The sequence below is a fragment of the Scyliorhinus canicula genome, chromosome 2 (genome assembly GCF_902713615.1).
Source record: "Scyliorhinus canicula chromosome 2, sScyCan1.1, whole genome shotgun sequence".
Lineage (NCBI taxonomy): Eukaryota > Metazoa > Chordata > Chondrichthyes > Carcharhiniformes > Scyliorhinidae > Scyliorhinus > Scyliorhinus canicula.
In genome coordinates, this window is record NC_052147.1 from 84,309,820 (window position 1) to 84,332,344 (window position 22,525).

The window sequence follows — 22,525 nt, forward strand, 5'->3', positions numbered from 1 at the left end:
AGCATGATGGGGTGGCTCCGCACCGCCTGTGTAATCTTCGGCCTCGCCTCGCTTGGAGTGACATCGGCAGCGGATATGGAAAAGGGGAATATCATCTACATCTGTAACCCCAACCAAACTGCAGCGATATTTCACTTATGCAGAGGTGACGTTCTTCGTTGCCCCTATATACAAGGACGTGGTATCGACTCATGGAAGGTCATCCGGTTAACGGACCGTGCAGGACTCATGAAGCAATTGCACCGGTCCCAACAATGGGAAGGGAATATTGCATGGACATTGCCTTGTTTTTGCAGTACATGTAAATTTGATTTTGGATGCGTTCACATTAGTACCTTAAAGGTCAAATCAGACTGTGGAGGGGGTAGGAAGAGGTTGTGAAAGAGAGAGGGGGACTAGTAAGAGGAAGGAGCGTGTGAGAAGGGGAGTACAACTAGAATGTAGGTCATCAGGAGATATACTCAATTCATTTAGGACCTGGAATGAGGGAAACCTGGGCAGTATGAATCTCTTCTACCAGATCTACCACCGCTTGTATGGCCAGGGACGGGTTGTCTGCTACCCAAACCCCACATCGGTGTCTAGGTTATTTTCTGTTTCACCGCTTTGGGGCACTCCCCAAACTGTGGTTCATTGTCAGCATTCCGAGCCGCCGCCCGAGCAAGCCTTACGATCCGGCTTCAGCACCACCGGCTATTTGCCTTACCCTTCCTCGGGATAATTCCCACTCGAAGTATGATAGGCTGCAATGGTGGAGGGCGTACATACCTAGCCATTTCACTCCCAATAGGGACTCCCGGTCGTACGAGAATTGTTTCAGCAGTGAGGGGTACGGCTGTTTGCTGGTAGGAGGTGGAAACAAATATAACATGTCTGTTCCCCACCTGTACAGACAGGAGGTGTCTCATCACTCAGGCGTCTGGCCAATGCGTCTGTTATAACACCACCTGCGTCCCACTGAACGCCGGCCTCCAGCTCCTTTGTGGCTGGGCGAATGTCTCCCATATCACTGTTGGGACTAGGGCTTTCCGCATTGCTAGGAGGCCCGAATGGGCTACTGGGGAATCCCTACTCAACCTATATACTGATTGTGATGCTGGCCTGTACACGGAACAAAGATACTACTTTTTTTTTTAATGGCACAGCGACCAATGTTCTGTCACCCCCATTTCCCCGCCAAGTTGCATAGGGACTCTAGTCCCTACCACGGTCCCCTGCCCCTCTGCGTGGATACTGCACCATCAGTTGGCACGACGGGCAGTCTCAGCCGAATTCTGCGAAAACTGGAAGAAACCTCAGGTTCTAGTACCCAACTGGGGCCACTCAGCCGGATGGGGAATTCTGAGCGTCTTGACACTGGGAGGTGTGGAGGGTTCCTTGGTGGTCAGCGATAGGAATTATTTTATTTGTGGCCTTACCATCCTGGGCAACGAAACCTCGTGAACCCTCGGGGCAATAACCAAGGAAATGTCTCAGCTGCGGTTGTTTGCCATGCAGAACCAGTATGCTCTTGACTATCTTCTGGCCCGTGAGGGTGGGGTATGCGCCATAGTGCAGGGCAAGTGTATCATGGGGGTTCAGGACTTAACCGCTAACATCACTACATTTATGGATCGCATAAGGGACCACCTGGACGGTATGCAGGACCCTGGCTCTTGGGGTAACTGGGGATTCAGAGGTTGGAAGGATTGGTTGATAAATATGGCCATGTATTTAGCAGTGGCACTTGGTTGCATCTTTGTGGGCCTGGCCATCCTTAAATGCGTGATGGGTAAAATGCAGGGTGCGCTGGAGCAGATAGCCTCTCCTAGAATCTTGGCTGTTAGGATCCACGAGGGTGCAGCGGATGACGGTGTGCTGCAACAGGAATTGGAAATGCAGCGATGAATTTTCTTAGATGAGGGGCCATAGCTACAGCTTAGACCGATAGGTTATCATGAAATGATAAAAGGAGGGAATGAGGAATTGAACAAACGAATGTGCTAGACAGTAGGATTATTAGTTAGAATAATGTAGATGATAGTGCAGGTCTGAGGGTAGTGAGCTCACAGACAGAGAACAAAGGGATTGAGCACAGCATGGCCAGGAAGGGGGGAGGGGAGCCTCGCCTTGTGCAGGGAATGGTGAAAAGGATGCTGGGTAATAAGAGGCCCAGGGTTGGGGAATGCGAAGTGAGCCAATCAGGATATATGGCCAGGTCAGGAGGTGTGTAGAATGACCTATGGGAAGCTTGTATGCGAATCTTGATGCTAATTGAATTATATTCACAGAATTTACAGTGCAGAAGGAGGCCATTCGGCCCATCGAGTCTGCACCAGCTCTTGGAAAGAGCACCCTACCCAAGGTTAACACCTCCACCCTATCCCCATAACCCCACCCAACACTAAGGGCAACTTTGGACACTAAGGGCAATTTATCATGTCCAATCCACCTAACCTGCACATCTTTGGACTGTGGGAGGAAACCGGAGCATCCGGAGGAAACCCACGCACACACGGGGAAGATGTGCAGACTCCGCACAGAGTGACCCAAGCCGGAATCGAACCTGGGACCCTGGAGCTGTGAAGAGATTGTGCTATCCACAATGCTACCGTGCTGCCCACGGTAGTGGGCAGTGATCTCTTTGTTCTTGCCCTCACTCGCTTCGGGAGCCTTAAGAGACGTCTGTGTGTTCTGAGCTCCTATGGAGTGAGTCAGCCTTGCAAGTTGGTTATCAATAAATAATACTATACCTACGAATCCATCTAGCATTTTATAGAGGCCAGACTGACGGGTAAAGAATTTAATATTAACACAATCACAAAGACCTACGACAGAAACTTGCAACCCTGACTAGATGTCATTATCGAATCAACGGGCAGCCGATAATTAAAGTAAATACTGCAGATGCTGAAATCTGAAACAAAAAACAGAAAATACTAGACAATCTCAGCAGGTCTGACAATATCTGTGGAGTTGGGATGCCAGTGTTGGACTGGGATGGGCACAGTAAGAAGTGTTGCAACACCTTCATGATGAAGGAGCTGCAGACAGAAAACTTGTGATTCCAAACAAACCTGTTGGACTTTAATCTGGTGTTGTAACACATCTTACTGCAATATCTGTGGAGAGAGAAAAGAGGTAACATTGAGTATGGATGACTCTTTGTCAAAGCTGATGACTTGTTCAAAATGATGAATCAGCGCTATAAAGATTTGACATTGCTGCATTCAAGAACTTGAATTTACACGGTGTCTTTGGGCGAGTAAAACATCCCAAGTTGCTTCACAGGCACAAATAAAGCAAAACTAATCCCGCCAGGATACCCTAACCACTCTTCCATCACCCGCAACAGCTCACTCTCTTCCCACGGCACCTTCCCATGCAATCGTAGAAGGTGTAACGCCTACGCCTTTACCTCTTTGTTCACCATCTCAGGCCCCAGACACTATTTTCAAGTGAGGCAGCACTAAACGCAGACTGGGCGACCGCTTTGCAGAATACCTCCAGTACATCTGCAAGCAGAATCCAGACCTTCCTGTCGCTTGCTATTTCAACGAACAAGAACAAAGAAAAAGTACAGTACAGGAACAGGCCCTTCAGCCCTCCAACCCCGACCAAGCTGCCCATCTAAACTAAAATCTTCTACACTTCCACTATTCCCATCCTATTCATGTATTTGTCAAGATGCCCCTTAAACGTCACTATCGTCCCTGCTTCCAAAACCTCCTCCAACAGCGAGTTCCAGGCACCCACTATCCTCTGTGTAAAAAAACTTGCTTCATTCCTCTCCTCTAAACCTTGCCCCTCGCACCATAAACCTATGCCCCCTAGTAATTGACCCCTCTACCCTGGGAAAATGTATCTGGCTATCCACACTGTCTATGCCCCTCATAATTTTGTAGACCTCTATCAGGTCGCCTCTCAACCTCCTTTGTTCCAGTGAGAACAAACCGAGTTTATTCAACCTCTCCTCATAGTTAATGCCCTCCATACCAGGCAACATCCTGGTAAATCTCTTCTGCACCCACTCTAAAGTTTGAAAGTACTGCTGGATAAAGATGAGAGTAAAAGGTGCTAAATTGGGGGAAGGCTAGCTACAATATTAGGCAGGAACTGAAATAGAGTAGGGACAGATGTTTGAGGATAAATCAACATCTGGCATGTGGGAAGCTTTCAACTGTCAGTTGATAGGAATTCAGGACCGGATGTTCCTGTGAGGAAGAATAGCAAGTATGGCAAGTTTTGGAAACCGTCGATAACGAAGGATATTGTGAATCTAGTCCAAAAGAAAAAAGGAATCACTTGTACAGTCTAGAAGGCTGGGAACAGATGGAGCCCGTGAGGAATATAAGTAGGAATGAACTTCAGCAAGGAGTCAGGATGGCTAAAATGAGCCTTAGGCCAGTGGTAGAGAAGGTCAGTGGTAGGGAAATTATTGGAGATGATTCTTCGAGACAGGATTTACTCCCATTTGGAAGCAAGTGGACGTTTGCTAGAGGCAACATGGTTTTGTGAAGGTGAGGTCATGTCTCTCTAACTTGATTGCGTTTTTCGAGGAAGTGACAAAGATGTTTGTTGAAGGTAGGGCAGTGGATGTTGTCTACATGGACTTCAGTAAGGCCTTTGAGAAGGTCCCTCATGGCAGACGTGTACAGAAGGTGAAGTCACTCAGGATCAGAGGTGAGCTGGTAAGTTGGATACAGAACTGGCATTGAAGGCAGAGGGTAGCAATGGAAGGGTGCTTTTCTGATTGGAGGGCTGTGACTAGTGATGTTCCATAGGGATCAGTGCTGGGACCTTTGCTGTTTGTCGTATATATAAATGATTTGGAGGAAAATGTAACTGGTCTGATTAGTAACTTTACGGACGGCACAAAGGTTGGTGGAAGTGTGAATCGTGATGAGGACTGTCAGAGGATACAGCAAGACATAGGTCGGTGACTTGGGCAGAGAGATGGCAGATGAAGTTTAATTCGGACAAATGTGTGGCAACGTATTTTGGAAGGTCTCATTAAGGTGAGAAATGGCAGCACCCTTAAGAGTATTGACAGGCAGGGATCTAGATGTACAGGTCCACAGGTCACTGGAAGTGGCAATGCAGGTGGAGAAGGTAGTCAAGAAGGCTTATGACATGCCGGGGAATCGAGTACAAGAATTGGCAAGTCATGTTGCAGCTGTATAGAACATTAGTTAGGCCACACTTGGAATATAGTGTTCAATTCTGGTTGCCACACTACCAGAAGCATGTGGAGGCTTTGCAGAAGGTGCAGAAGAGGTTTACCAGGATGTTGCCTGGTATGGAGAGCATTTGCTATGAGGAGCGGTTGGATAAACTTGGTTTGTTCTCACTAGAACGACGGACGTTGAGGGGCAACCTGATAGAAGTCTACAAAATTATGAGGGACATTGACAGTCAGAAGCTTTTTTACAGAGTGGAAGAGTCAATCACTGGGAGAGGTTTAAGGTGGGAGTGACAAAGTTTAAACGAGATGTGCGAAGAAAGATTTTTTTTCACTGACAGAGGGTGTTGGGTACCAGGAACTCGCTGCCCGAAGGGGGTGGTGGAAGCAGGTGCAAGAGTGACATTGAAGGCACCTCTTGACAAATACATGAATAGAATCATAGAATCTACGGCACGGAAACAGGCCCTTCGGCCCAAAACAGGTCCATGCCAACCAAAAAGCCCATCTAAGCTAGGATGGGCATAGATGGATAGACTCAGGAAGTGTAGGTTTTAGGTTAGATGGGCAGCATGGTCAACACAGGCTTGGAGTGCTCAAGGGCCTGTTCATGGGCTCTACATTTCTTGGTTCTTTGTAAACCCTTCATCTTTAGGCACGTTACAGCGTTCAGACTGAACTCTCTCCTCCACCTTCATCCAATTTGTATTTCTATCAATTTACTTTTGTTTCTTCCATTGATCTATTTTTTTCCTCATTATTGTTCCCCCTCCCCCCACTCTAGTTGGGCCAACTGTTTCCTCGTTGTCCTTTGACAGACTTCTCATCTTGAGGAACTCCAGCTCAGAGTTGAGGAGTTGAATTTTGACCTTCGAATGCTGCAACACATAAGGGAGAGGGAAGAGATACCAAGACACTGTGTTCCAGGAGGCAGTCACACCCCTTAGACTAACTAACTTGATTTTAGCCAGTGGTCAGGGACAGGAGGGTGTAGCTGCAAGCGAGACAGGTAAAGGGATCCAGGAAGTAGGGTTGCAGGAGCCTCAGGCCTTGTCCTATCCAACAGGTTTGAACTTCTTGCTCCCTGTGTGCATGGAAACGGGGACTGCAGGGAACATGAGCAAACTGACCACAGCACTGTGGTACAGGGAGCCAATCAAGTTGGGGGGGAGGAGAAAGAGGTGAGAGAGAGAAAATAAATGAGTTCTAAAGGAGATAGCTCAGGAGATTGTGGAGGCAGTGGTGATGATCTTTCAGGAATCACTGGAGGCAGGAAGGGTCCCGGAGGACTGGAAAATGGCTAATGTAACATCCCTGTTTAAAAAGAGAGGGAGGCAGAAGACGGGAAATTACAGACCAGTTAGTCTGACTTCGGTCATTGGTAAGATTTTAGCGTCCATTATTAAAGATGAGATTGCAGAGTACTTGGAAATGCATGGTAACATAGGAATAAGTCAGCAAGGCTTCATCAAGGGGAGGTCATGTCTGCAAAGGAGACTGGTGGACTTCCGGTGGCGGCTATGAAGGAGTAGGTCGCACATTTGGTGGCTCCCGCTCGGGTCGGAACTTTGGACTTTTTCCCCCCGCTTTTTTGTCGGGTCAGAGTGGAAAATTGATGTTGGATACAACTGTGACGAGGAATCCTACGTCACTGCATGGTGAGGCGGACCAGGAGTGCTCGCAAAGGAAGAAATAGGCGAACAGAGAAGGCTTGGGCTGAGGCTGCAGCAGGGGAAAGCATGTCGGAGGCCTGGAGTTCTGGCTCGACGACCCAGTGATCGATGGAGCAGTTGATGCAGTTTATACAGGAGGGCTTCGCCAAGCAGAAACAGGAATGCTTGGACCCGATGAAGGAATCGATTGCGCGGCTGGAACTTAGACTGCATGCTCAAGATCGGGTGATCCAGAAAGTGGAGATAGCACTGACTGAGCAGGAGGAGCACCAAGCTGCAGTGGAGTTGGAGGTGGGAATGTTGAGAGATCAACCGAAAAGGCTCCAGGAGAAGGTGGGGATCTAGAGAACAGGTCCCGCCGGCAGAACCTGAGAATCGTGGGTCTCACGGAGGGATCCGAAGGAACGGACACAGGGGCTACATAGCGGCTATGTTTGAGAAGATACTGGGGGAGGGGACATCCTGCGTCTTTATCAGGATCTGAGCATGGACGTGGCCAGGAGAAGTGCAGGGTTCAATCAGGTAAAATCGACTCTTTATAAGAAGAAGGTAAAGTTTGGACTGCCGTGTCCGGCCCGTCTTTGGGTCACATACGAAGAGCAACATTTCTACTTCGAGTCGCCCGAGGGAGCGATGGACCTCGCTAGGAGGAAAGGGCTGGTAGCGGACTGAGGTGTTTGGACTGAACATTGCTGCAGTGCTCATGTTTTTTTTGTTTTTTTAAAGTTTTGTCTTTGGACGTTACTTGTAATGCCTTCTGTATTGATTTGCGGTCTGCAGACAAGCTGTGCGAGTTAAAATTTGCATTTGCACTGATGGGGGATGGAGGTATGAATGGTAGATGTTGGGTCTTCTTTTCGATTTTCTTTGTGCTTCTTTTGGGCAATTGGAGGGGGGAACAATAGGTGAGAAAAGGTCTGGCACCATGGGCGGGGGCCACCAAGCTCGCTGGGCCGGCTAGCTCATGGCAGCGAGTGGGGGGTGAGCAGATGGTATGCTTGTTGGAGGGAGCTGTGTGTATATTGCTGTTACTAGGTGGGGGAAGGGCGGGAATGTTCTGCTGTGGGACAATAGGGAGGTCGGGGCAGAGGCTGCCGGGGGGGGGGGGGGGGGCTGCGGATACGTGGGGCACAGGCTGGAGACTGGCCCAAGAATGATGATGGCTGATCGGTAGGAGGGGAGGGGGGAAAAGGAGAAAAGAGTCGAGATGTCCCCCAACCAGGCTGATCACATAGAATGTAAGAGGGCTAAATGGGCCGGTTAAGAGGGCACCCGTGTTCGCGCATTTGAGGGGACTGAAGGTGGACGTGGCAATGTTGCAGGAGATGCACCTTAGAGTAACTGACCAGGTCATACTAAGGGAGGGATGCGTTGGACAGGTTTTCCACTCGAGCCTGGACTCTTAACACTAGAGGGGTCGCGATCCTGATTAATAAGAGAGTCTTATTAGAGGCAGGAAGAATAGTCGTGGACGTGGAGGGTCGGTACATCATGGTTAGTAGGAAGCTGGAGGGGCTGCCAGTGGTACTCGTGAATGTGTACGTGCCAAATTGGAGTTTTACAAAAAGTTCTCTGGGATGCTGATGAGGACATTTAATGAGGCAAGAGAGAGAGAGAGAGAGAGAGAGAGAGAGGGGGACTTCCCCCGACGATGTCACAGGCCACAATCTCATTGATCCTGAAGCGGGATAAGGACACGGAGCTATGCGGGTCCTACAGACCGATTTCCCTACTAAATGTACACGCCAAATTGTTGGCTAAGGCCTTGTCCTCAAGAATTGAAGACTGCGTTCCGGATGTGAGTGGGGATCCAGACAGGATTCGTTAAGGGTAGGCAGTTGGCGCCCAATGTAAGAAGGCTGTTGAATGTAATTATGATGCCCCCCAGAGGGTAGGGACTTCAAGCTAGTGGTCACAATGGACGCAGTGACTGGGTGGAATGGGATTATCTGTGGGAGGTACTGGGGCGGTTTGGATTTGGGCAGGGCTTCATTGACTGGGTTAGGCTGCTGTATCAGGCGCCCGTGGCAAGTGTTCGGACGAACAGGCTGACACCGGGCTATTTTAGGCTGCACTGGGGGACGAGCCAGGGATGCTCCCTCTCCCCGCTGTTGTTCGCACTTGCCACAGAACCGCTGGCAATTGCGTTGAGAGCCTAAAGGGGCTGGGACTGGTCCGGGGGGGGGGGGGGGGGGGGGGGGGGGGACGGGGGGGACACAGATTCTCGCTATACGTGGACAATCTGCTCTTTGTGTGTGTGTCGGACCCATTGGAAGGGATGGAAGAAATTATTGGGATTCTGGCGGATTTTGGGTTACAAATTGAACATGGGGGAAAGTGAGATTTTTGCGATCCAGGCAGGGGGCAGGAGAGGCAATTTAGAGTGGTAGGGGGAAGCTTTCGGTACCAGGTGGTGTGGGAATGGAATGGCTGCGCAAGCTTAATCTGGCCCAACTGGTAGACCAAATGAAGGAGGATTTTTGAAGGTGGGACGTGCTCCCACTGTCACTGGCTGGGAGGGTACAGACAGTGAAAATGACGGTTCTTCCGAAATTCCTGTTTGTGTTTCCGTGCCTCACAATCTTTATTCCTCGGTCCATTTTTAAACGGGTCAACAAGGTGATCATGGGCTTTGTATGGGCGGGTATGTTGGAGCGCAGCCAGGGGGAGGGCAGGCTAGCACTCCCAAACGTTAGTAATTATTACTGGACAGCGAATATAGCCATGATTAGGAAGTGGATGGTGGGGGGGTCGATGTGGGAGCGGCATCTTGTAAGTGCACTAGTTTGGGGGCGTTGGTAACTGCGCCTCTGCCGTTCCCGCTGGCATGGTACTCCACCAGCCCCGTGGTGGTCACGGCCCTGAGAGTCTGGGGACAATGGAGGAGACATGTGGGAGCAGAGGGAGCATCGGTCTGGTCTCCAATATGCAATAATCACCAGTTTCCCCGGGGAGGTTAGATGGAGGGTTCCGGAGGTGGCAGAGAGCAGGGATCGAGAGGATGGGAGATATGTTTATAGAAGGGAACTTTCCCAGCTTGAGGGAACTGGAGGTGAAATTTGAACTGACGGGAAGGAATTAATTTAGGTACCTGCATGCGCGGGACGTCCTACACAGACAGGTCTCAACGTAGTTTCCAGAGTGTGGGTGGGAGAAGGGAGGGTTTCGGACATTTATAAAGGAGCTCATGGAGTCAGAGGAAATACACACCGAGGAGTTGAAACACAAATGGGAAGAGGAGTTAGGAGGAGAGATAGAGGATGGTCTCTGGGCGGACGTGTTGAGTAGAGTCAACACGTCCACAACATGTGTCAGGCTCAGCCTGATACAGTTTAAGGTTGTTCACTGGGCTCACATGACAGTGGCCCAGATGAGCAGGTTCTTTGGGGTGGAGGACAGGTGCGCAAGGTGTGCGGGAGGACCAGCGAACCATGTTCATATGTTCTGGATATGCCCGAAGCTGAAGGGATTCTGGCAGGGGTTTGCGGACATTATGTCCAAGGTGTTGAAAATAAGGGTGGCGCCGAGTCCAGAGGTGGCAATTTTCGGGGTGTCGGGAGATCCGGGAATCCAGGAGGAGAAAGAGGTAGATCCAGCAGAGGGCAGCAGAGCGGAGCTACTGATTGGCTGTTCCTGGGAGATTTGCATACGTGCAGTGCGGTCAGCCTAATTTGAAGGTGCACCTGCGAAAGAGACCAGAGGAGTTTGAGTGCAAGCAAGCATCCAGCACAGGGCAGCAGAGCGTAGCTACTGATTGGCTGTTCCGGGGAGATTTGCATACGTGCAGTGTGGTCAGCCTAATTTGAAGGTGGTTTGTGAAGGGGCTGTTGTCAAGTGATAGCGTGTGTTGGTGAGTATTGTTATTGGTAAGTAAAATCTTTATTCCTTTCACTTATTAATTATTTGATACTATATTTGTAATCAGTTAAGGTAAAGGGTAAAAATGGCAGGAGATCCCAGACCCGTGTTATGCTCCTCGTGCGCAATGTGGGAGTTCAGGGACGCGGCCGAGGCCCCTGACTTCTTCATGTGCGGGAAGTGTGTCCAGCTGCAGCTCCTGTTAGACCGCTTGACGGCTCTGGAGCTGCGGATGGACTCACTTTGGAGTTCCGCGATGCTGAGGAGGTCGTGGATAGCACGTTCAGTGAGTTGGTCACACCGCAGATTAGGATTGGTGACGGAAACAGGGAATGGGTCACCAAAAGGCAGAGAAAGAGCAGGAAGGCACTGCAGATGTCCCCTGTGATCATCTCCCTCCAAAACAGGTATACCGTTTTGGATACTGTTGGGGGAGATGGCTCACCAGAGGAAGGCAGTAGTAGCAAGGCTCATGGCACCGTGGCTAGCTCTGCTGCACAGAAGGGCGAGACAAAGACTGCCAGGGTTATAGTCACAGGGCATTCAATTATAAGGGGAGTAGACAGGCTTTTCTGTGGTCGAAAACGAGACTCCAGAATGGTATGTTGCCTCCCGGGTGCTCGGGTCAGGCATGTCTCCGATCGGCTGCAGGACATACTGAAGGGAGAGGCTGAACAGCCAGTTGTCGTGGTGCATATAGGCACCAACGATATAGGTAAAAAAAGGAATGAGGTCCTACAATCAGAATTTAGGGAGTTAGGAGATAAGTTAAAAAGTAGGACCTCAAAAGGTAGTAATCTCAGGATTTCTACCAGTGCAACGGGACAGAGTAGAAATTCAAGAATAGTCAGAATGAATACATGGCTCAAGAGATGGTGCAGGAGGGAGGGGTTCAGATTTTTGGGACATTGGAACCGGTTCTGGGGGCGGTGGGACCATTACAAACCGGATGGTCTACACCTGGGCAGGACTGGAACCAACGTCCTAGGGAGTGCTTTTGCTAACACTGTTCGGGAGGTTTCAAACTAATGTGGCAGGGGGATGGGAACCAGATTAGGAAGTTAGAGGTCAGTAAAGAAGCAGCAACTATAGACAGTAAGGTAAGAGACAATAAACTCAATGTGACTAAGGGGAAGAGTAGACGGGGAAGAGTAGACAGGGAAGAGTTGATGAACGCAAAGGTGGTCTGAGGTGCATTTGTTTTAATGCGAGAAGTGTAGCAGGTAAGGCAGATGAACTTAGGGCTTGGATCAGTACCTGGGAATATGATGCTATTGGTATTACTGAGACTTGGTTGAGGGAAGGGCAGGACTGGCAACTGAATATCCCAGGGTATAGATGCTTCAGGAGGGATAGAGAGGGAGGTAGAAGGGGTGGAGGAGTTGCATTACTCGTCAGAGATGATATCACAGCTGTGATTAAGGAGGGCACGATGGAGGATTCGAGCACTGAGGCAATATGGGTGGAGCTGAGAAATAGGAAGGGTGCAGTAACATTGTTGGGACTTTACTACAGGCCTCCCAAAAGTGATCATGAAGTAGAGGTACAAATATGCAGACAGATTATAGAAAAATGTAGGAGCAATAGGGTGGTTGTGATGGGAGATTTTAACTTCCCCAACATTGAATGGGATTCGTGTAGTGTTGGAGGCGTAGGTGGAGCAGAGTTTGTAAGGAGCATCCAGGAGAGTTTTTTTAAGAGCAGCATGTAAATAGTCCAACTCGGGAAGGGGCCATACTGGACCTGGTATTGGGGAATGATCTCGGCCAGGTGGTTGATGTTTCAGTCGGTGATTACTTTGGGAATAGCGATCACAATTCCGTAAGTTTTAGAATACTCATGGACAAGGACAAGAGGGGTCCGAAAGGAAGAGTACTAAATTGGGGAAAGGCAGAGTATAACAAAATTCGGCAGGAGCTAGGGAATGTGGATAGGGAGCAGCTGTTTAAGGGTAAATCCTCATTTGAAATATGGGAGTCTTTTAAGGAAAGGTTGATTAGAGTGCAGGACAGACATGTCCCTGTGAAAATGAAAGATAGAAATGGCAAGATTAGGGAACCATGGATGACAGGTGAAATTGAGAGACTAGCTAAGATGAAAAAGGAAGCATACATAGGATCGAGGCAACTCAAAACTGATGAAGCTTTGGAGGAATATCGGAAAAGTAGGACGAATCTCAAACGCGCAATAAAGAGGGCTAAAAGGGGTCATGAAATATCTTTGGCTAACAGGGTTAAGGAAAATCCCAAAGCATTTTATTCGTATGTAAGGAGCAAGAGGGTAACTAGAGAAAGGATTGGCCCACTTAAAGACAAAAGAGGGAATTTATGCGTGGACTCAGAGGAAATGGGTGAGATTCATAATGAGTACTTTGCATCGGTATTCACAAAGGAGAGGGACAACACGGATGTTGAGGCTAGGGATGGATGTTTAAATACTCTCAGTCAAGTTGTCATACGGAAGGGGGAAGTTTTGGGTATTCTAAAAGACATTAAGGTGGACAAGTCCCCAGGACCGGATGGGATCTATCCCAGGTTACTGAGGGAAGCGATGGTCGAAATAGCTGGGGGCCTTAACAGATATCTTTGCAGCATCCTTGAGCATGGATGAGGTCCCGGAGGACTGGAGAATTGCTAATGTTGTCCCTTTGTTTAAGAAGGGTAGCAGGGATAATCCAGGGAATTATAGACCTGTGAGCTTGACGTCAGTGGTAGGCAAACTGTTGGAGAAGATACTGAGGGATAGGATCTATTCACATCTGGAAGAAAATAGACTTATCAGTGATAGGCAGCATGGTTTTGTGCAGGGAAGGTCATGTCTTACAAACCTAATAGAATTATTTGAGGAAGTGACAAAGTTAATTGATGAGGGAAAGACTGTAGATGTCGTATACATGGACTTTAGTAAGGCGTTTGAGAAGAATTCCCATGGCAGGGTGATGGAAAAAGTGAAGTTGTATGGGGTTCAGGGTGTACTAGCTGAATTGATGGATAAAGAACTGGCTGGGTAACAGGAGACAGAGAGTAGTGGTGGAAGGGAGTGTCTCAAAATGGAGAAGGGTGACTAGTGGTGTTCCACAGGGATCCGTGCTCGGACCACTGTTGTTTGTGATCTACATAAATGACCTGGAGGAAGGTATAGGTGGTCTGATTAGCAAGTTTGCAGATGATACAAAGATTGGTGGAGTTGCAGATAGCGAGGAGGACTGTCAGAGAATTCAACAAAATATAGATAGATTGGAGAGTTGGGTAGAGAAATGGCAGATGGAGTTCAATCCAGGCAAATTCGAGGTGATGCATTTTGGAAGATCAAATTCAAGAGCGGACTATATGGTCAATGGAAGGGTCCTGGGGATGATTGATGTACAGAGAGATCTGGGAGTTCAGGTCCATTGTACCCTGAAGGTGGCAACGCAGGTCGATAGAGTGGTCAAGAAGGCATACAGCATGCTTGCCTTCATCGGACGGGGTATTGAGTACAAGAGTCGGCAGGTCATGTTACAGCTGTATAGGACTTTGGTTAGGCCACATTTGGAATACTGCGTGCAGTTCTGGTCACCACATCACCAGAAGGATGTGGATGCATTGGAGAGAGTGCAGAGGAGGTTCACCAGGATGTTGCCTGGTATGGAGGGTGCTAGCTATGAAGAAAGGTTGAGTAGATTAGGATTGTTTTCGTTGGAAAGACGGAGGTTGAGGGGAGACCTGATTGAGGTCTACAAAATTGAGAGGTATGGGGCGAAATTCACCGAAGACTTACGTGATGCCCATTACCGGTGGGCAAAAGCGGCGCTGGTGACTCCGGCATCGGGACCTGCTTATAAGTCCTATGCCCCCATCCAATGGATGCCCTGGGCCAACCCACCGTCGCCCCCCCCCCTCTGCACGCCGCTGCCCCCTACCCCAACCCCCCTACCTCTACCCCTACCCCCCCCCCACCCACCCACCCCCCAACGCCGGTACCCCCCCCCCCCTCTCGATGTAGGTAACTGACCGGCATCAACCATCATCAATGGTTGACGCCGTTATAAACCTACTTTGATTTTCGCCGACGTGGGACTTCGGCCCATCCGGGCCGGAGAATAATTCAACCTAAAAATAAAATGACATCCCGCCGGCGCCAGCTGTTCTCAGAGGCGGGCGGCGGGATTTGAACAACGCCATTTTTGTGGCGGGTGGGATAATTCTTAACATGGCGGAGCGGGAATAACGCCGCCGCCGGCCGATTCTCCGACCCTGCGTGGGGTTGGAGAATTTCGCCCATGGACAGGGTGGATAGCAACAAGCTTTTCCCAAGAGTGGGGGTGTCAGTTACAAGGGGTCACGATTTCAAGGTGAGAGGGGGAAAGTTTAAGGGAGATGTGCGTGAAAAGTTTTTTTACACAGAGGGTGGTGGGTGCCTGGAACGCTTTACCAGCGGAGATGCTAGAGGCGGGCACGATAGCATCATTTAAGAAGCATCTAGACAGATATATGAATGGGCGGGAACAGAGGGAAGTAGACCTTGGAAAATAGGCGACAGGTTTAGATAAAGGATCTGGATCGGCGCAGGCTGGGAGGGCCGAAGGGCCTGGTCCTGTGGTGTAATTTTCTTTGTTCTGGCCTTTGCCTCCCTGGTAGCCTGGAGACAGATATTATTAGCCTGGGGGGACTCAAAGCCCCTGAAGTTGGAGACCTGGCTAACTGACATAGCTGGCTTTCTCTGTCTGGAGAAAATCAAGTTCGCCTTGAGAGGGTCAATGTTAGGATTCGTCCAGAGGTGGCAGCCGTTCGTCGACTTCTTTGGGGAAAATTAACCGTCAGCAGAAGGGGCGGGGGGGTGGGTTGGGGTTTAGTTTAGTTTGGAGTAGGGGGCTAGAAAAGGTCGGACCTGAGAGAGAGGAAGACGGCTTTTGCACTTTGTTTTTATTTGTATGTACACGGTTTCTTCTGTTAATGTTATAAAACCATAAATATCTCAATAAAATGTTTATTAAAAAAAGGAGACTAGTGGCCGTTATTTATTTGGACTTCCAAAAGGCCTCTGACAATGTGCTGTATAAATAAGATGAATAAGATGTGCTGCTAAATAAGATAAGAGCCCATGGTGTTTAGGGTAAGATCCTGGCATGGATAGAGGATTGGCTGACTGACAGAAGGCAGACTGGGGATAAAGAAGTATTTTTCAGGATGGAAGCCAGTGACTCGTGGTGTGTCTCAGGGATCAGCGTTGGGACCACAACTTTTCACAATATACATTAACGTTCTGGAAGAAGGAACTGAGGGCACTGTTGCCAAGTTTGCAGATGATACAAAGATATGCAGAGGGACAGGTAGTATTGAGAAAGCAGGGGGGAGGGGCTGCAGAAGGAATTGGACAGGCTAGGAGAGTGGACGAAGAAATGGCAGGTGGAGTACAATGTAGAAAAGTTATGCATTTTGGAAGAGGCATTCAACTTCTGATCTTCAGGTAAGCGTTCTCCAAGGCAGCCTTCAGGACGCACGACAACGCAGAATCATCAAGCAGAAACTTATAGCCAAGTGCCGCACACGTGAGTGAAGAAATGAACAGAAAGGCATAATGGGTAGTTAGGCCAAGTTAGGAGTAAAGTTTTACTGCAGTAGAATAAGGAGTTAGGTTAGTGGACTTTTAAACATCAACTGGGATTCAAGGCAGGAAGAGGGGGATGGGCAGCCACTAAGACCATTTCATTGTTGCCAGGGATACTGGGAAAAGGGGCCTCAGGCCAGGTTAAAGAATGTGGGGAAAGCCTATGGGAGCTTTGCATTGGCACCGTTGCCTTATTTGGTCGTATGTATGTGAAACTTGATGCAACTTGAATGTATATGAAATTAGATGTTTTGTCCTTTTGTCTGCACTCTGGCTGTTGAAGAGGCAGGGAACTGGTTGTGTCCTGCTCTCCCACTCTTAAACAATAATTGAGCCCAGACTGGCAGCAAAAGAAGCAGGATTGTCATGAGCACGGCCTCCACTGGGATCTTGGAGTTTTTACTTACACACACACGCACACCCCTTGGGTTTGTTAAATCCTAACAACTGCCCTGGCTTGAGACAATTCACATCTCTTCAACCTGTGATTATCCCTTCCTCCAGTTGCTCCATCTGGACCTGTAAAGACTTAATTACCAGCAAAGACACGCATTCGAAGTATCGCATTGCAGCTTTGATTTTGTCTACATACAAGTTTCTGGAACCTACCTCCTCAATCAACTGAGGAAGGAGCAGTGCTCCGAAGCTAATGATTTGAAACAAACCTGTTGGGCTTTAACCTGGTGTTCTTAGACTTCTTACTTACAGGATAAGTAAGAGAGAGATGGAGAGGACGTTTCCACTCGTGGGAAAAACTAGAACCTGAGGCCATAGCCTCAGACTGAAGGGACGATCCTTTAAAACTGAGATGGGGAATTTCTTCAACCAGAGGGTGGTGAAATCGGTGCAACACTTTCAGAAGGCAGTGTATAAGACAGTGATAGGTTCTTGATTAATAATGGGATCAGGGGTTATGGGGAGAAGGCAGGAGAATGGGGATGAGAAACATACCAGCCATGATTGAATGGCAGAGCAGACTCCATGGCCCAAATGCTCCTATGGTCCTGCCATTCACACATTATAATCACTTCTGCGCCACTATCAGCACCCTTCTTAGCCTTAATCGCTCCCATTTAAATTCCTTTTATCTTCTGTCCTCAACATCTTTGTCAATCTCTACCTATTGGGCTGCTTAACCAGCCCCACCGCTCCACACCCCCCCCCCCCCCCCACTATAGTATAAATCTGGCCCCATTTCCAGTTCACAGATTCTCTACAGTGCAGAAGGAGGCCACTCAGCCCTTCGAGTCTGCACCAACCTTTGGCAGGAGTACCTTACCAAGGCTCATGTCCTGACCGTATTGCCTCAACCTCACCTAATCTTTTGAACACTAAGGGCCAAGTTAGCATGGCTAATCCACCTAACCTGCACATCTTTGGATTGTGGGAGGAAACCGGAGCACCCAGAGGAAACCCATGCAGACACGGGGAGAATATACAAACTCCACACAGTCCCCCGAGACCTGAAGGGTCCCTGGTGCTGTGAGGCAGCAGTGCTAACCACTGTGCCACCACTAAGCTAGAATTCTCTCTTGTTTTGACAGACTCATCCAGACTCAAAACGTTACCTCCCTTTTCCCTCTCCAGATGCTGACAGACCTGCTGAGATTCTCCAGTATTTTCTGTTTTTCTTTCAGATTCCAGCATCCGCAGTAATTTGCCCAGGCACATAAGGAGTTATTAGGACTCAACAAAGAGGCCGGTTTTGAGGAACATCTTAAAGAAACTTACAGAATCTTATTGAAACTTAACAGGATACTGAGCGACAGAAAAAGGCAAGTGTGCGACAGAAAAAGACAGAGCGACAGAAAAAGAGAAAAGCAGGGAGGATGAGGGGGGGGGGGGGGGGAATCCAGAGCATGGCATATACATCCAACAATTAGAACATAGAACATTACAGCGCAGTACGGGCCCTTCGGCCCTCGATGTTGCGCCGACCCGTGAAACCATCTGAAGCCTATCTGATCTACACTATTCCATTTTCATCCATATGTCTATCCAGTGACCACTTAAATGCCCTTAAAGTTGGCGCGTCTACTACTGTTGCAGGCAGGGCGTTCCACACCCCAACTACTCTGAGTAAAGAAACTGCCTCTGACATCTGTCCTATATCTATCACCCCTCAATTTAAAGCTATGTCCCCTCGTGTTGGTCATCACCATCCGAGGAAAAAGACTCTCACTGTCCACCCTATCTAACCCTCTGACTATCTTGTATGTCTCTACAGTAGTCCCCCGTTATACCGCGCTCCGCAATACCGCGGTATACCACGGGGGGGCTTATGGACCCCAACTGTCAGTTGTGTCAATTCCAGCGGCCGGCTCACTTTGATCCGGAGAGGGAAGCTGCTCTCTCACTGAAACAATCAGCCGGCCGCTGAAATTGACACTGCCCACTGCTCTCTCCCTCCAATCCAACTTTTAAGTTTTAATGTTTCTGATTGGAGGGAGAGAGCAGTGGGCAGTGTCAATTTCAGCGGCCGGCTGATTGCTTCAGTGAGAGAGCAGCTTCCCTCTCTGGATCAAAGTGAGCCGTCCGCTGAAATTGACACTGCGGGCTGCTCTCTCCCTCCAATCAGAAACATTAAAACTTAAAAGTTGGATTGGAGGGAGAGAGCAGCCGGCAGTGTCAATTTCAGCGGCCGGCTGATTGCTTCAGTGAGAGAGCAGCTTCCCTCTCCGGATCAAAGTGAGCCGGCCGCTGAAATTGACACTGTTTTAATTGGATCCACGATGGGGGTTTTAAATTTATTTTAAAATCTATGCTAGCGCTTCCCATTGTGAGTCTACGGGGGTCTGACCTCTCCCCCCCGCCCCCCGTAGACTCACAATGGGAAGCGCTAGCATAGATTTTTAAATAAATTTAAAACCCCCATCATGGATATCCGCGGCTCGGATACAACGCGGGTGGCTGTCTTGGACCCCAACACCCACGTTATAAAGGGGGACTACTGTATTAAGTCACCTCTCAGCCTTCTTCTCTCTAACGAAAACAACCTCAAGTCCCTGAGCCTTTCCTCGTAAGACCTTCCCTCCATACCAGGCAACATCCTAGTAAATCTCCTCTGAACCCTTTCCAAAGCTTCCACATCCTTCCTATAATGTGGTGACCAGAACTGCACGCAGTACTCCAGGTGCGGCCGCACCAGAGTTTTGTACAGCTGCAGCATGACCTCGTGGCTCCGAAACTCAATCCTCCTACTGATAAAGGCTAGCACACCATATGCCTTCTTAACAGCCCTATTAACCTGGGTGGCAACTTTCAAGGATTTATGTACCTGGATGCCGAGATCTCTCTGTTCATCTACACTACCAAGAATCTTGCCATTAGCCCAGTACTCTGCATTCCTGTTACTCCTTCCAAAGTGAACCACCTCACACTTTTCCGCATTAAACTCCATCTGCCACCTCTCAGCCCAGCTCTGTAGCTTATCTATGTCCCTCTGTAACCTATAACATCCTTCAGCACTATCCACAACTCCACCGACCTTCGTGTCATCTGCAAATTGTAGAGGGATGTAAATTAGGGATGTATTAAAAAGCCAGAATTGAAGATGTCTAAAAAGGTTGTAGGATAGGACAAAATCACCAAGTTAGAGAGGGGCAAGATCATGGAGGAATCTGAACACAAGGGTGAGAATTTTAAAATCAAAGCACTGTCTAACTAGAGCCAGTGTAACTCAGCGAACCCAGCGATGAGGAGTGAACAAGACATCAGACATCAGTTTAAAATAACAAAGTTTACAGAGCAAACAAGATTGATCAGAAGAGCCTCAGGCAGGTTGAGCCGAGAGGTAACGAAACCCGAATAAGGGTTTCAGCAGCAGATGAGCCGAGGAAAGAGCAGATATGGGCAAAGAGACGGAGTGGAAAAAAGCAACCTAAGTGATGGCCTGGATATACGGTCAATTCAAAGTCACATAGAGGAGTAAAGTTGTGAAGAGCCTGGGAAGGGGATGAAGTGGGTTGCTGGGAAACAAACAGTAAAGCACAGAACAATAAACAAGGCTTGAATAATAGTGAAATACTCCCGGGTTCATTACCGCAATGTGGGCTGGTTGCAAATATTAGAAAATTTCACCAGCAATAAAAATCTGTAATTATACCCAAGAATAAACTATAGCATTCATCTTATAAGGTTTTTAAAAAGATCAACTGCTTCCTCCAGAAATGATCACCATGGGAGTGGGAGTGCTCTGAAGCAGGAACCCAGCTCAGGGTTCATTCAGCCTTTGATGAGAAACAGTGCACACAACATTTTAATCTAATGCTCCAAAACTCAATCTAATCTAAATCTAATGTGAGATATTGATGACAAGCAAAGATCTCACCTGAAGGGCAACTTTGAAACCCTTGAATACAGGTGACGTTGATCTTACACTAATGGTGAATGAAGGAGGTGCACAATCTGCCCTTGCAAAGTTCACAAGACAATATGATAGGAGGCCAATCAAATTAAATTTCTAAAAGTACAGGTCTCGGTGTACTTGGGTGGGTAGTGCAACCACAGTATGCTGTCAAAGCTAATGCAATATCGAAAAGATTCAATCACACATGAGCAACCAGTGTCAAAACAAAATCAAGTTTTCCACGTGTGTGCAGCTAAATACAAGAAAAAGGCAAATAAATCACTTTCAGAAATGAGCAGTAGGCAGCAGCAACAAACATGTAGCACAAGTGGATAGCACTGTGGTTTCACAGCACCAGGGTCCCAGGTTTGATTCCCCACTGGGTCACCGTCTGTGCGGAGTCTGCACGTTCTCCCCGTGTCTGCGTGGGTTTCCTCCCACAGTCCAAAGACGTGCAGGTTAGGTGGATTGACCATGATAAGTTGCCCTCAGTGACCAAAAAGGTTAGGAGGGGTTATTGGGCTACGGGGATAGGGTGGAAGTGAGGGCTTAAGTGGGTCAGTGCAGACCTGATGGGCCGAGTGGCCTCCTTCTGCACCGTATGTTCTATGGGGGAAAGTTTAAGGGAGATGTGCGTGGAAAGTTTTTTTTACGCAGAGGGTGGTGGGTGCCTGGAATGCTTTGCCAGTGAAGGTGGTAGAGGCAGGTATGATAGCATCATTTAAGATGCATCTAGACAGATATATGAACGGGTGGGGAACAGAGAGAAGTAGACCTTGGAAAAGAGGCAACAGGTTTAGATAAAGGATCTGGATCGGAGCAGGCTGAGAGGGCCGAAGGGCCTGTTCCTGTGCTGTAATTTTCTTTGTTCTGTCTACTAATATGAGCATACCTGCTCACTCCGTCACACACCCAGAGAAGCAGCAGCGGTTTAGCTCGGACCAGACACCAACCCTTCCTCCAGCCCAGCTTAGCCCACTCAGCCAACCCCTTCTCCAGCATCTACCCCCTTCAAATGACTTTGCCCCCCATACACCCCTCAAACTATGAACTCCCCCTGCCACCCCCACCATCATCTACAGAGGTGAGCTGGCAAGATGGATACAGGATTGGCTAGGTCAGAGAAGGCAGAGAGTAGCAATGGAAGGGTGCTTTTCTGATTGGAGGGCTGTGACTAGTGGTGTTCCGCAGGGATCAGTCCTGGGTAGTCCTTGCTGTTGGTAGTATACATAAATGATTTGGATAAAATGTAACTGGTCTGATTAGTAACTTTACTGACGACACAAACGTTGGTGGAAGTGCGAATCGTGATGAGGACTGTCAGAGGATACAGCAGGACATAGGTCGGTTGGACTTTTCTTTGTTCTTTGTTCCTGTCCGTCTGCCTGCCATCCCCCACCACCATCCCCTCGCCCCCACACCATCTCGGCGCATCCCCTCCCTCATCCCCCACCTCCCCGATCTGCAACTCCCCGTTTCCACCCCCACCCATCCCGGCACATCCCCCCCACCCTAGCACCTCCCAACCCACCCCAGCGCCTCCCCTCCCCGACCCTCATCCCCACCCCTCTCCCCAATGCTTTAGCCCTCCCCTACAGCCCCTCTCCAATATCCCTCCCTCAACCCCTCCCCGATAGCCCCTTCATTCCCTACCCCGCCTCTCACCTTACTACCTTCACCCCAACATCTCCCCTCCACACCGCCCAACCTTCACCACAGCATTTCTGCCCCACCACCCTCCCTTCATCCCCTACCCTTCAGTCTCTTCTCTCCCCTGACCCGCTCCATCCTACGCTCTACCGCCTCCCCTGCACCACTCCCCTACAACTCCATTGCCCAACCTCTGTCCTCCCCAACACCTCTCCTCCCCCCCCCCCCCCCGCAGGAACCCCTCTC

General features: G+C 49.0%; 1 protein-coding gene across 8 annotated transcripts in view; it reads right to left on the reverse strand.

Annotated features, from left to right (window-relative positions):
- Positions 1-22,525, reverse strand: part of LOC119955427 (zinc finger protein DPF3-like) — a 402,756-nt gene that overhangs the window by 379,263 nt on the left and 968 nt on the right. For 7 of the 8 annotated variants that reach the window (XR_005458471.1, XM_038781620.1, XM_038781583.1 and 4 more), the window contains exon 2: positions 3,057-3,101. The exons of the other annotated variant lie outside the window; for it this stretch is intronic. Coding sequence is in view for 6 of the 7 variants with exons in the window: in XM_038781620.1 (XP_038637548.1) it covers positions 3,057-3,101 (45 nt within the window). In the remaining variant the exon portion in view is untranslated. The remainder of the gene's footprint in view (positions 1-3,056; positions 3,102-22,525) is intronic. 8 annotated transcript variants of the gene reach the window in all.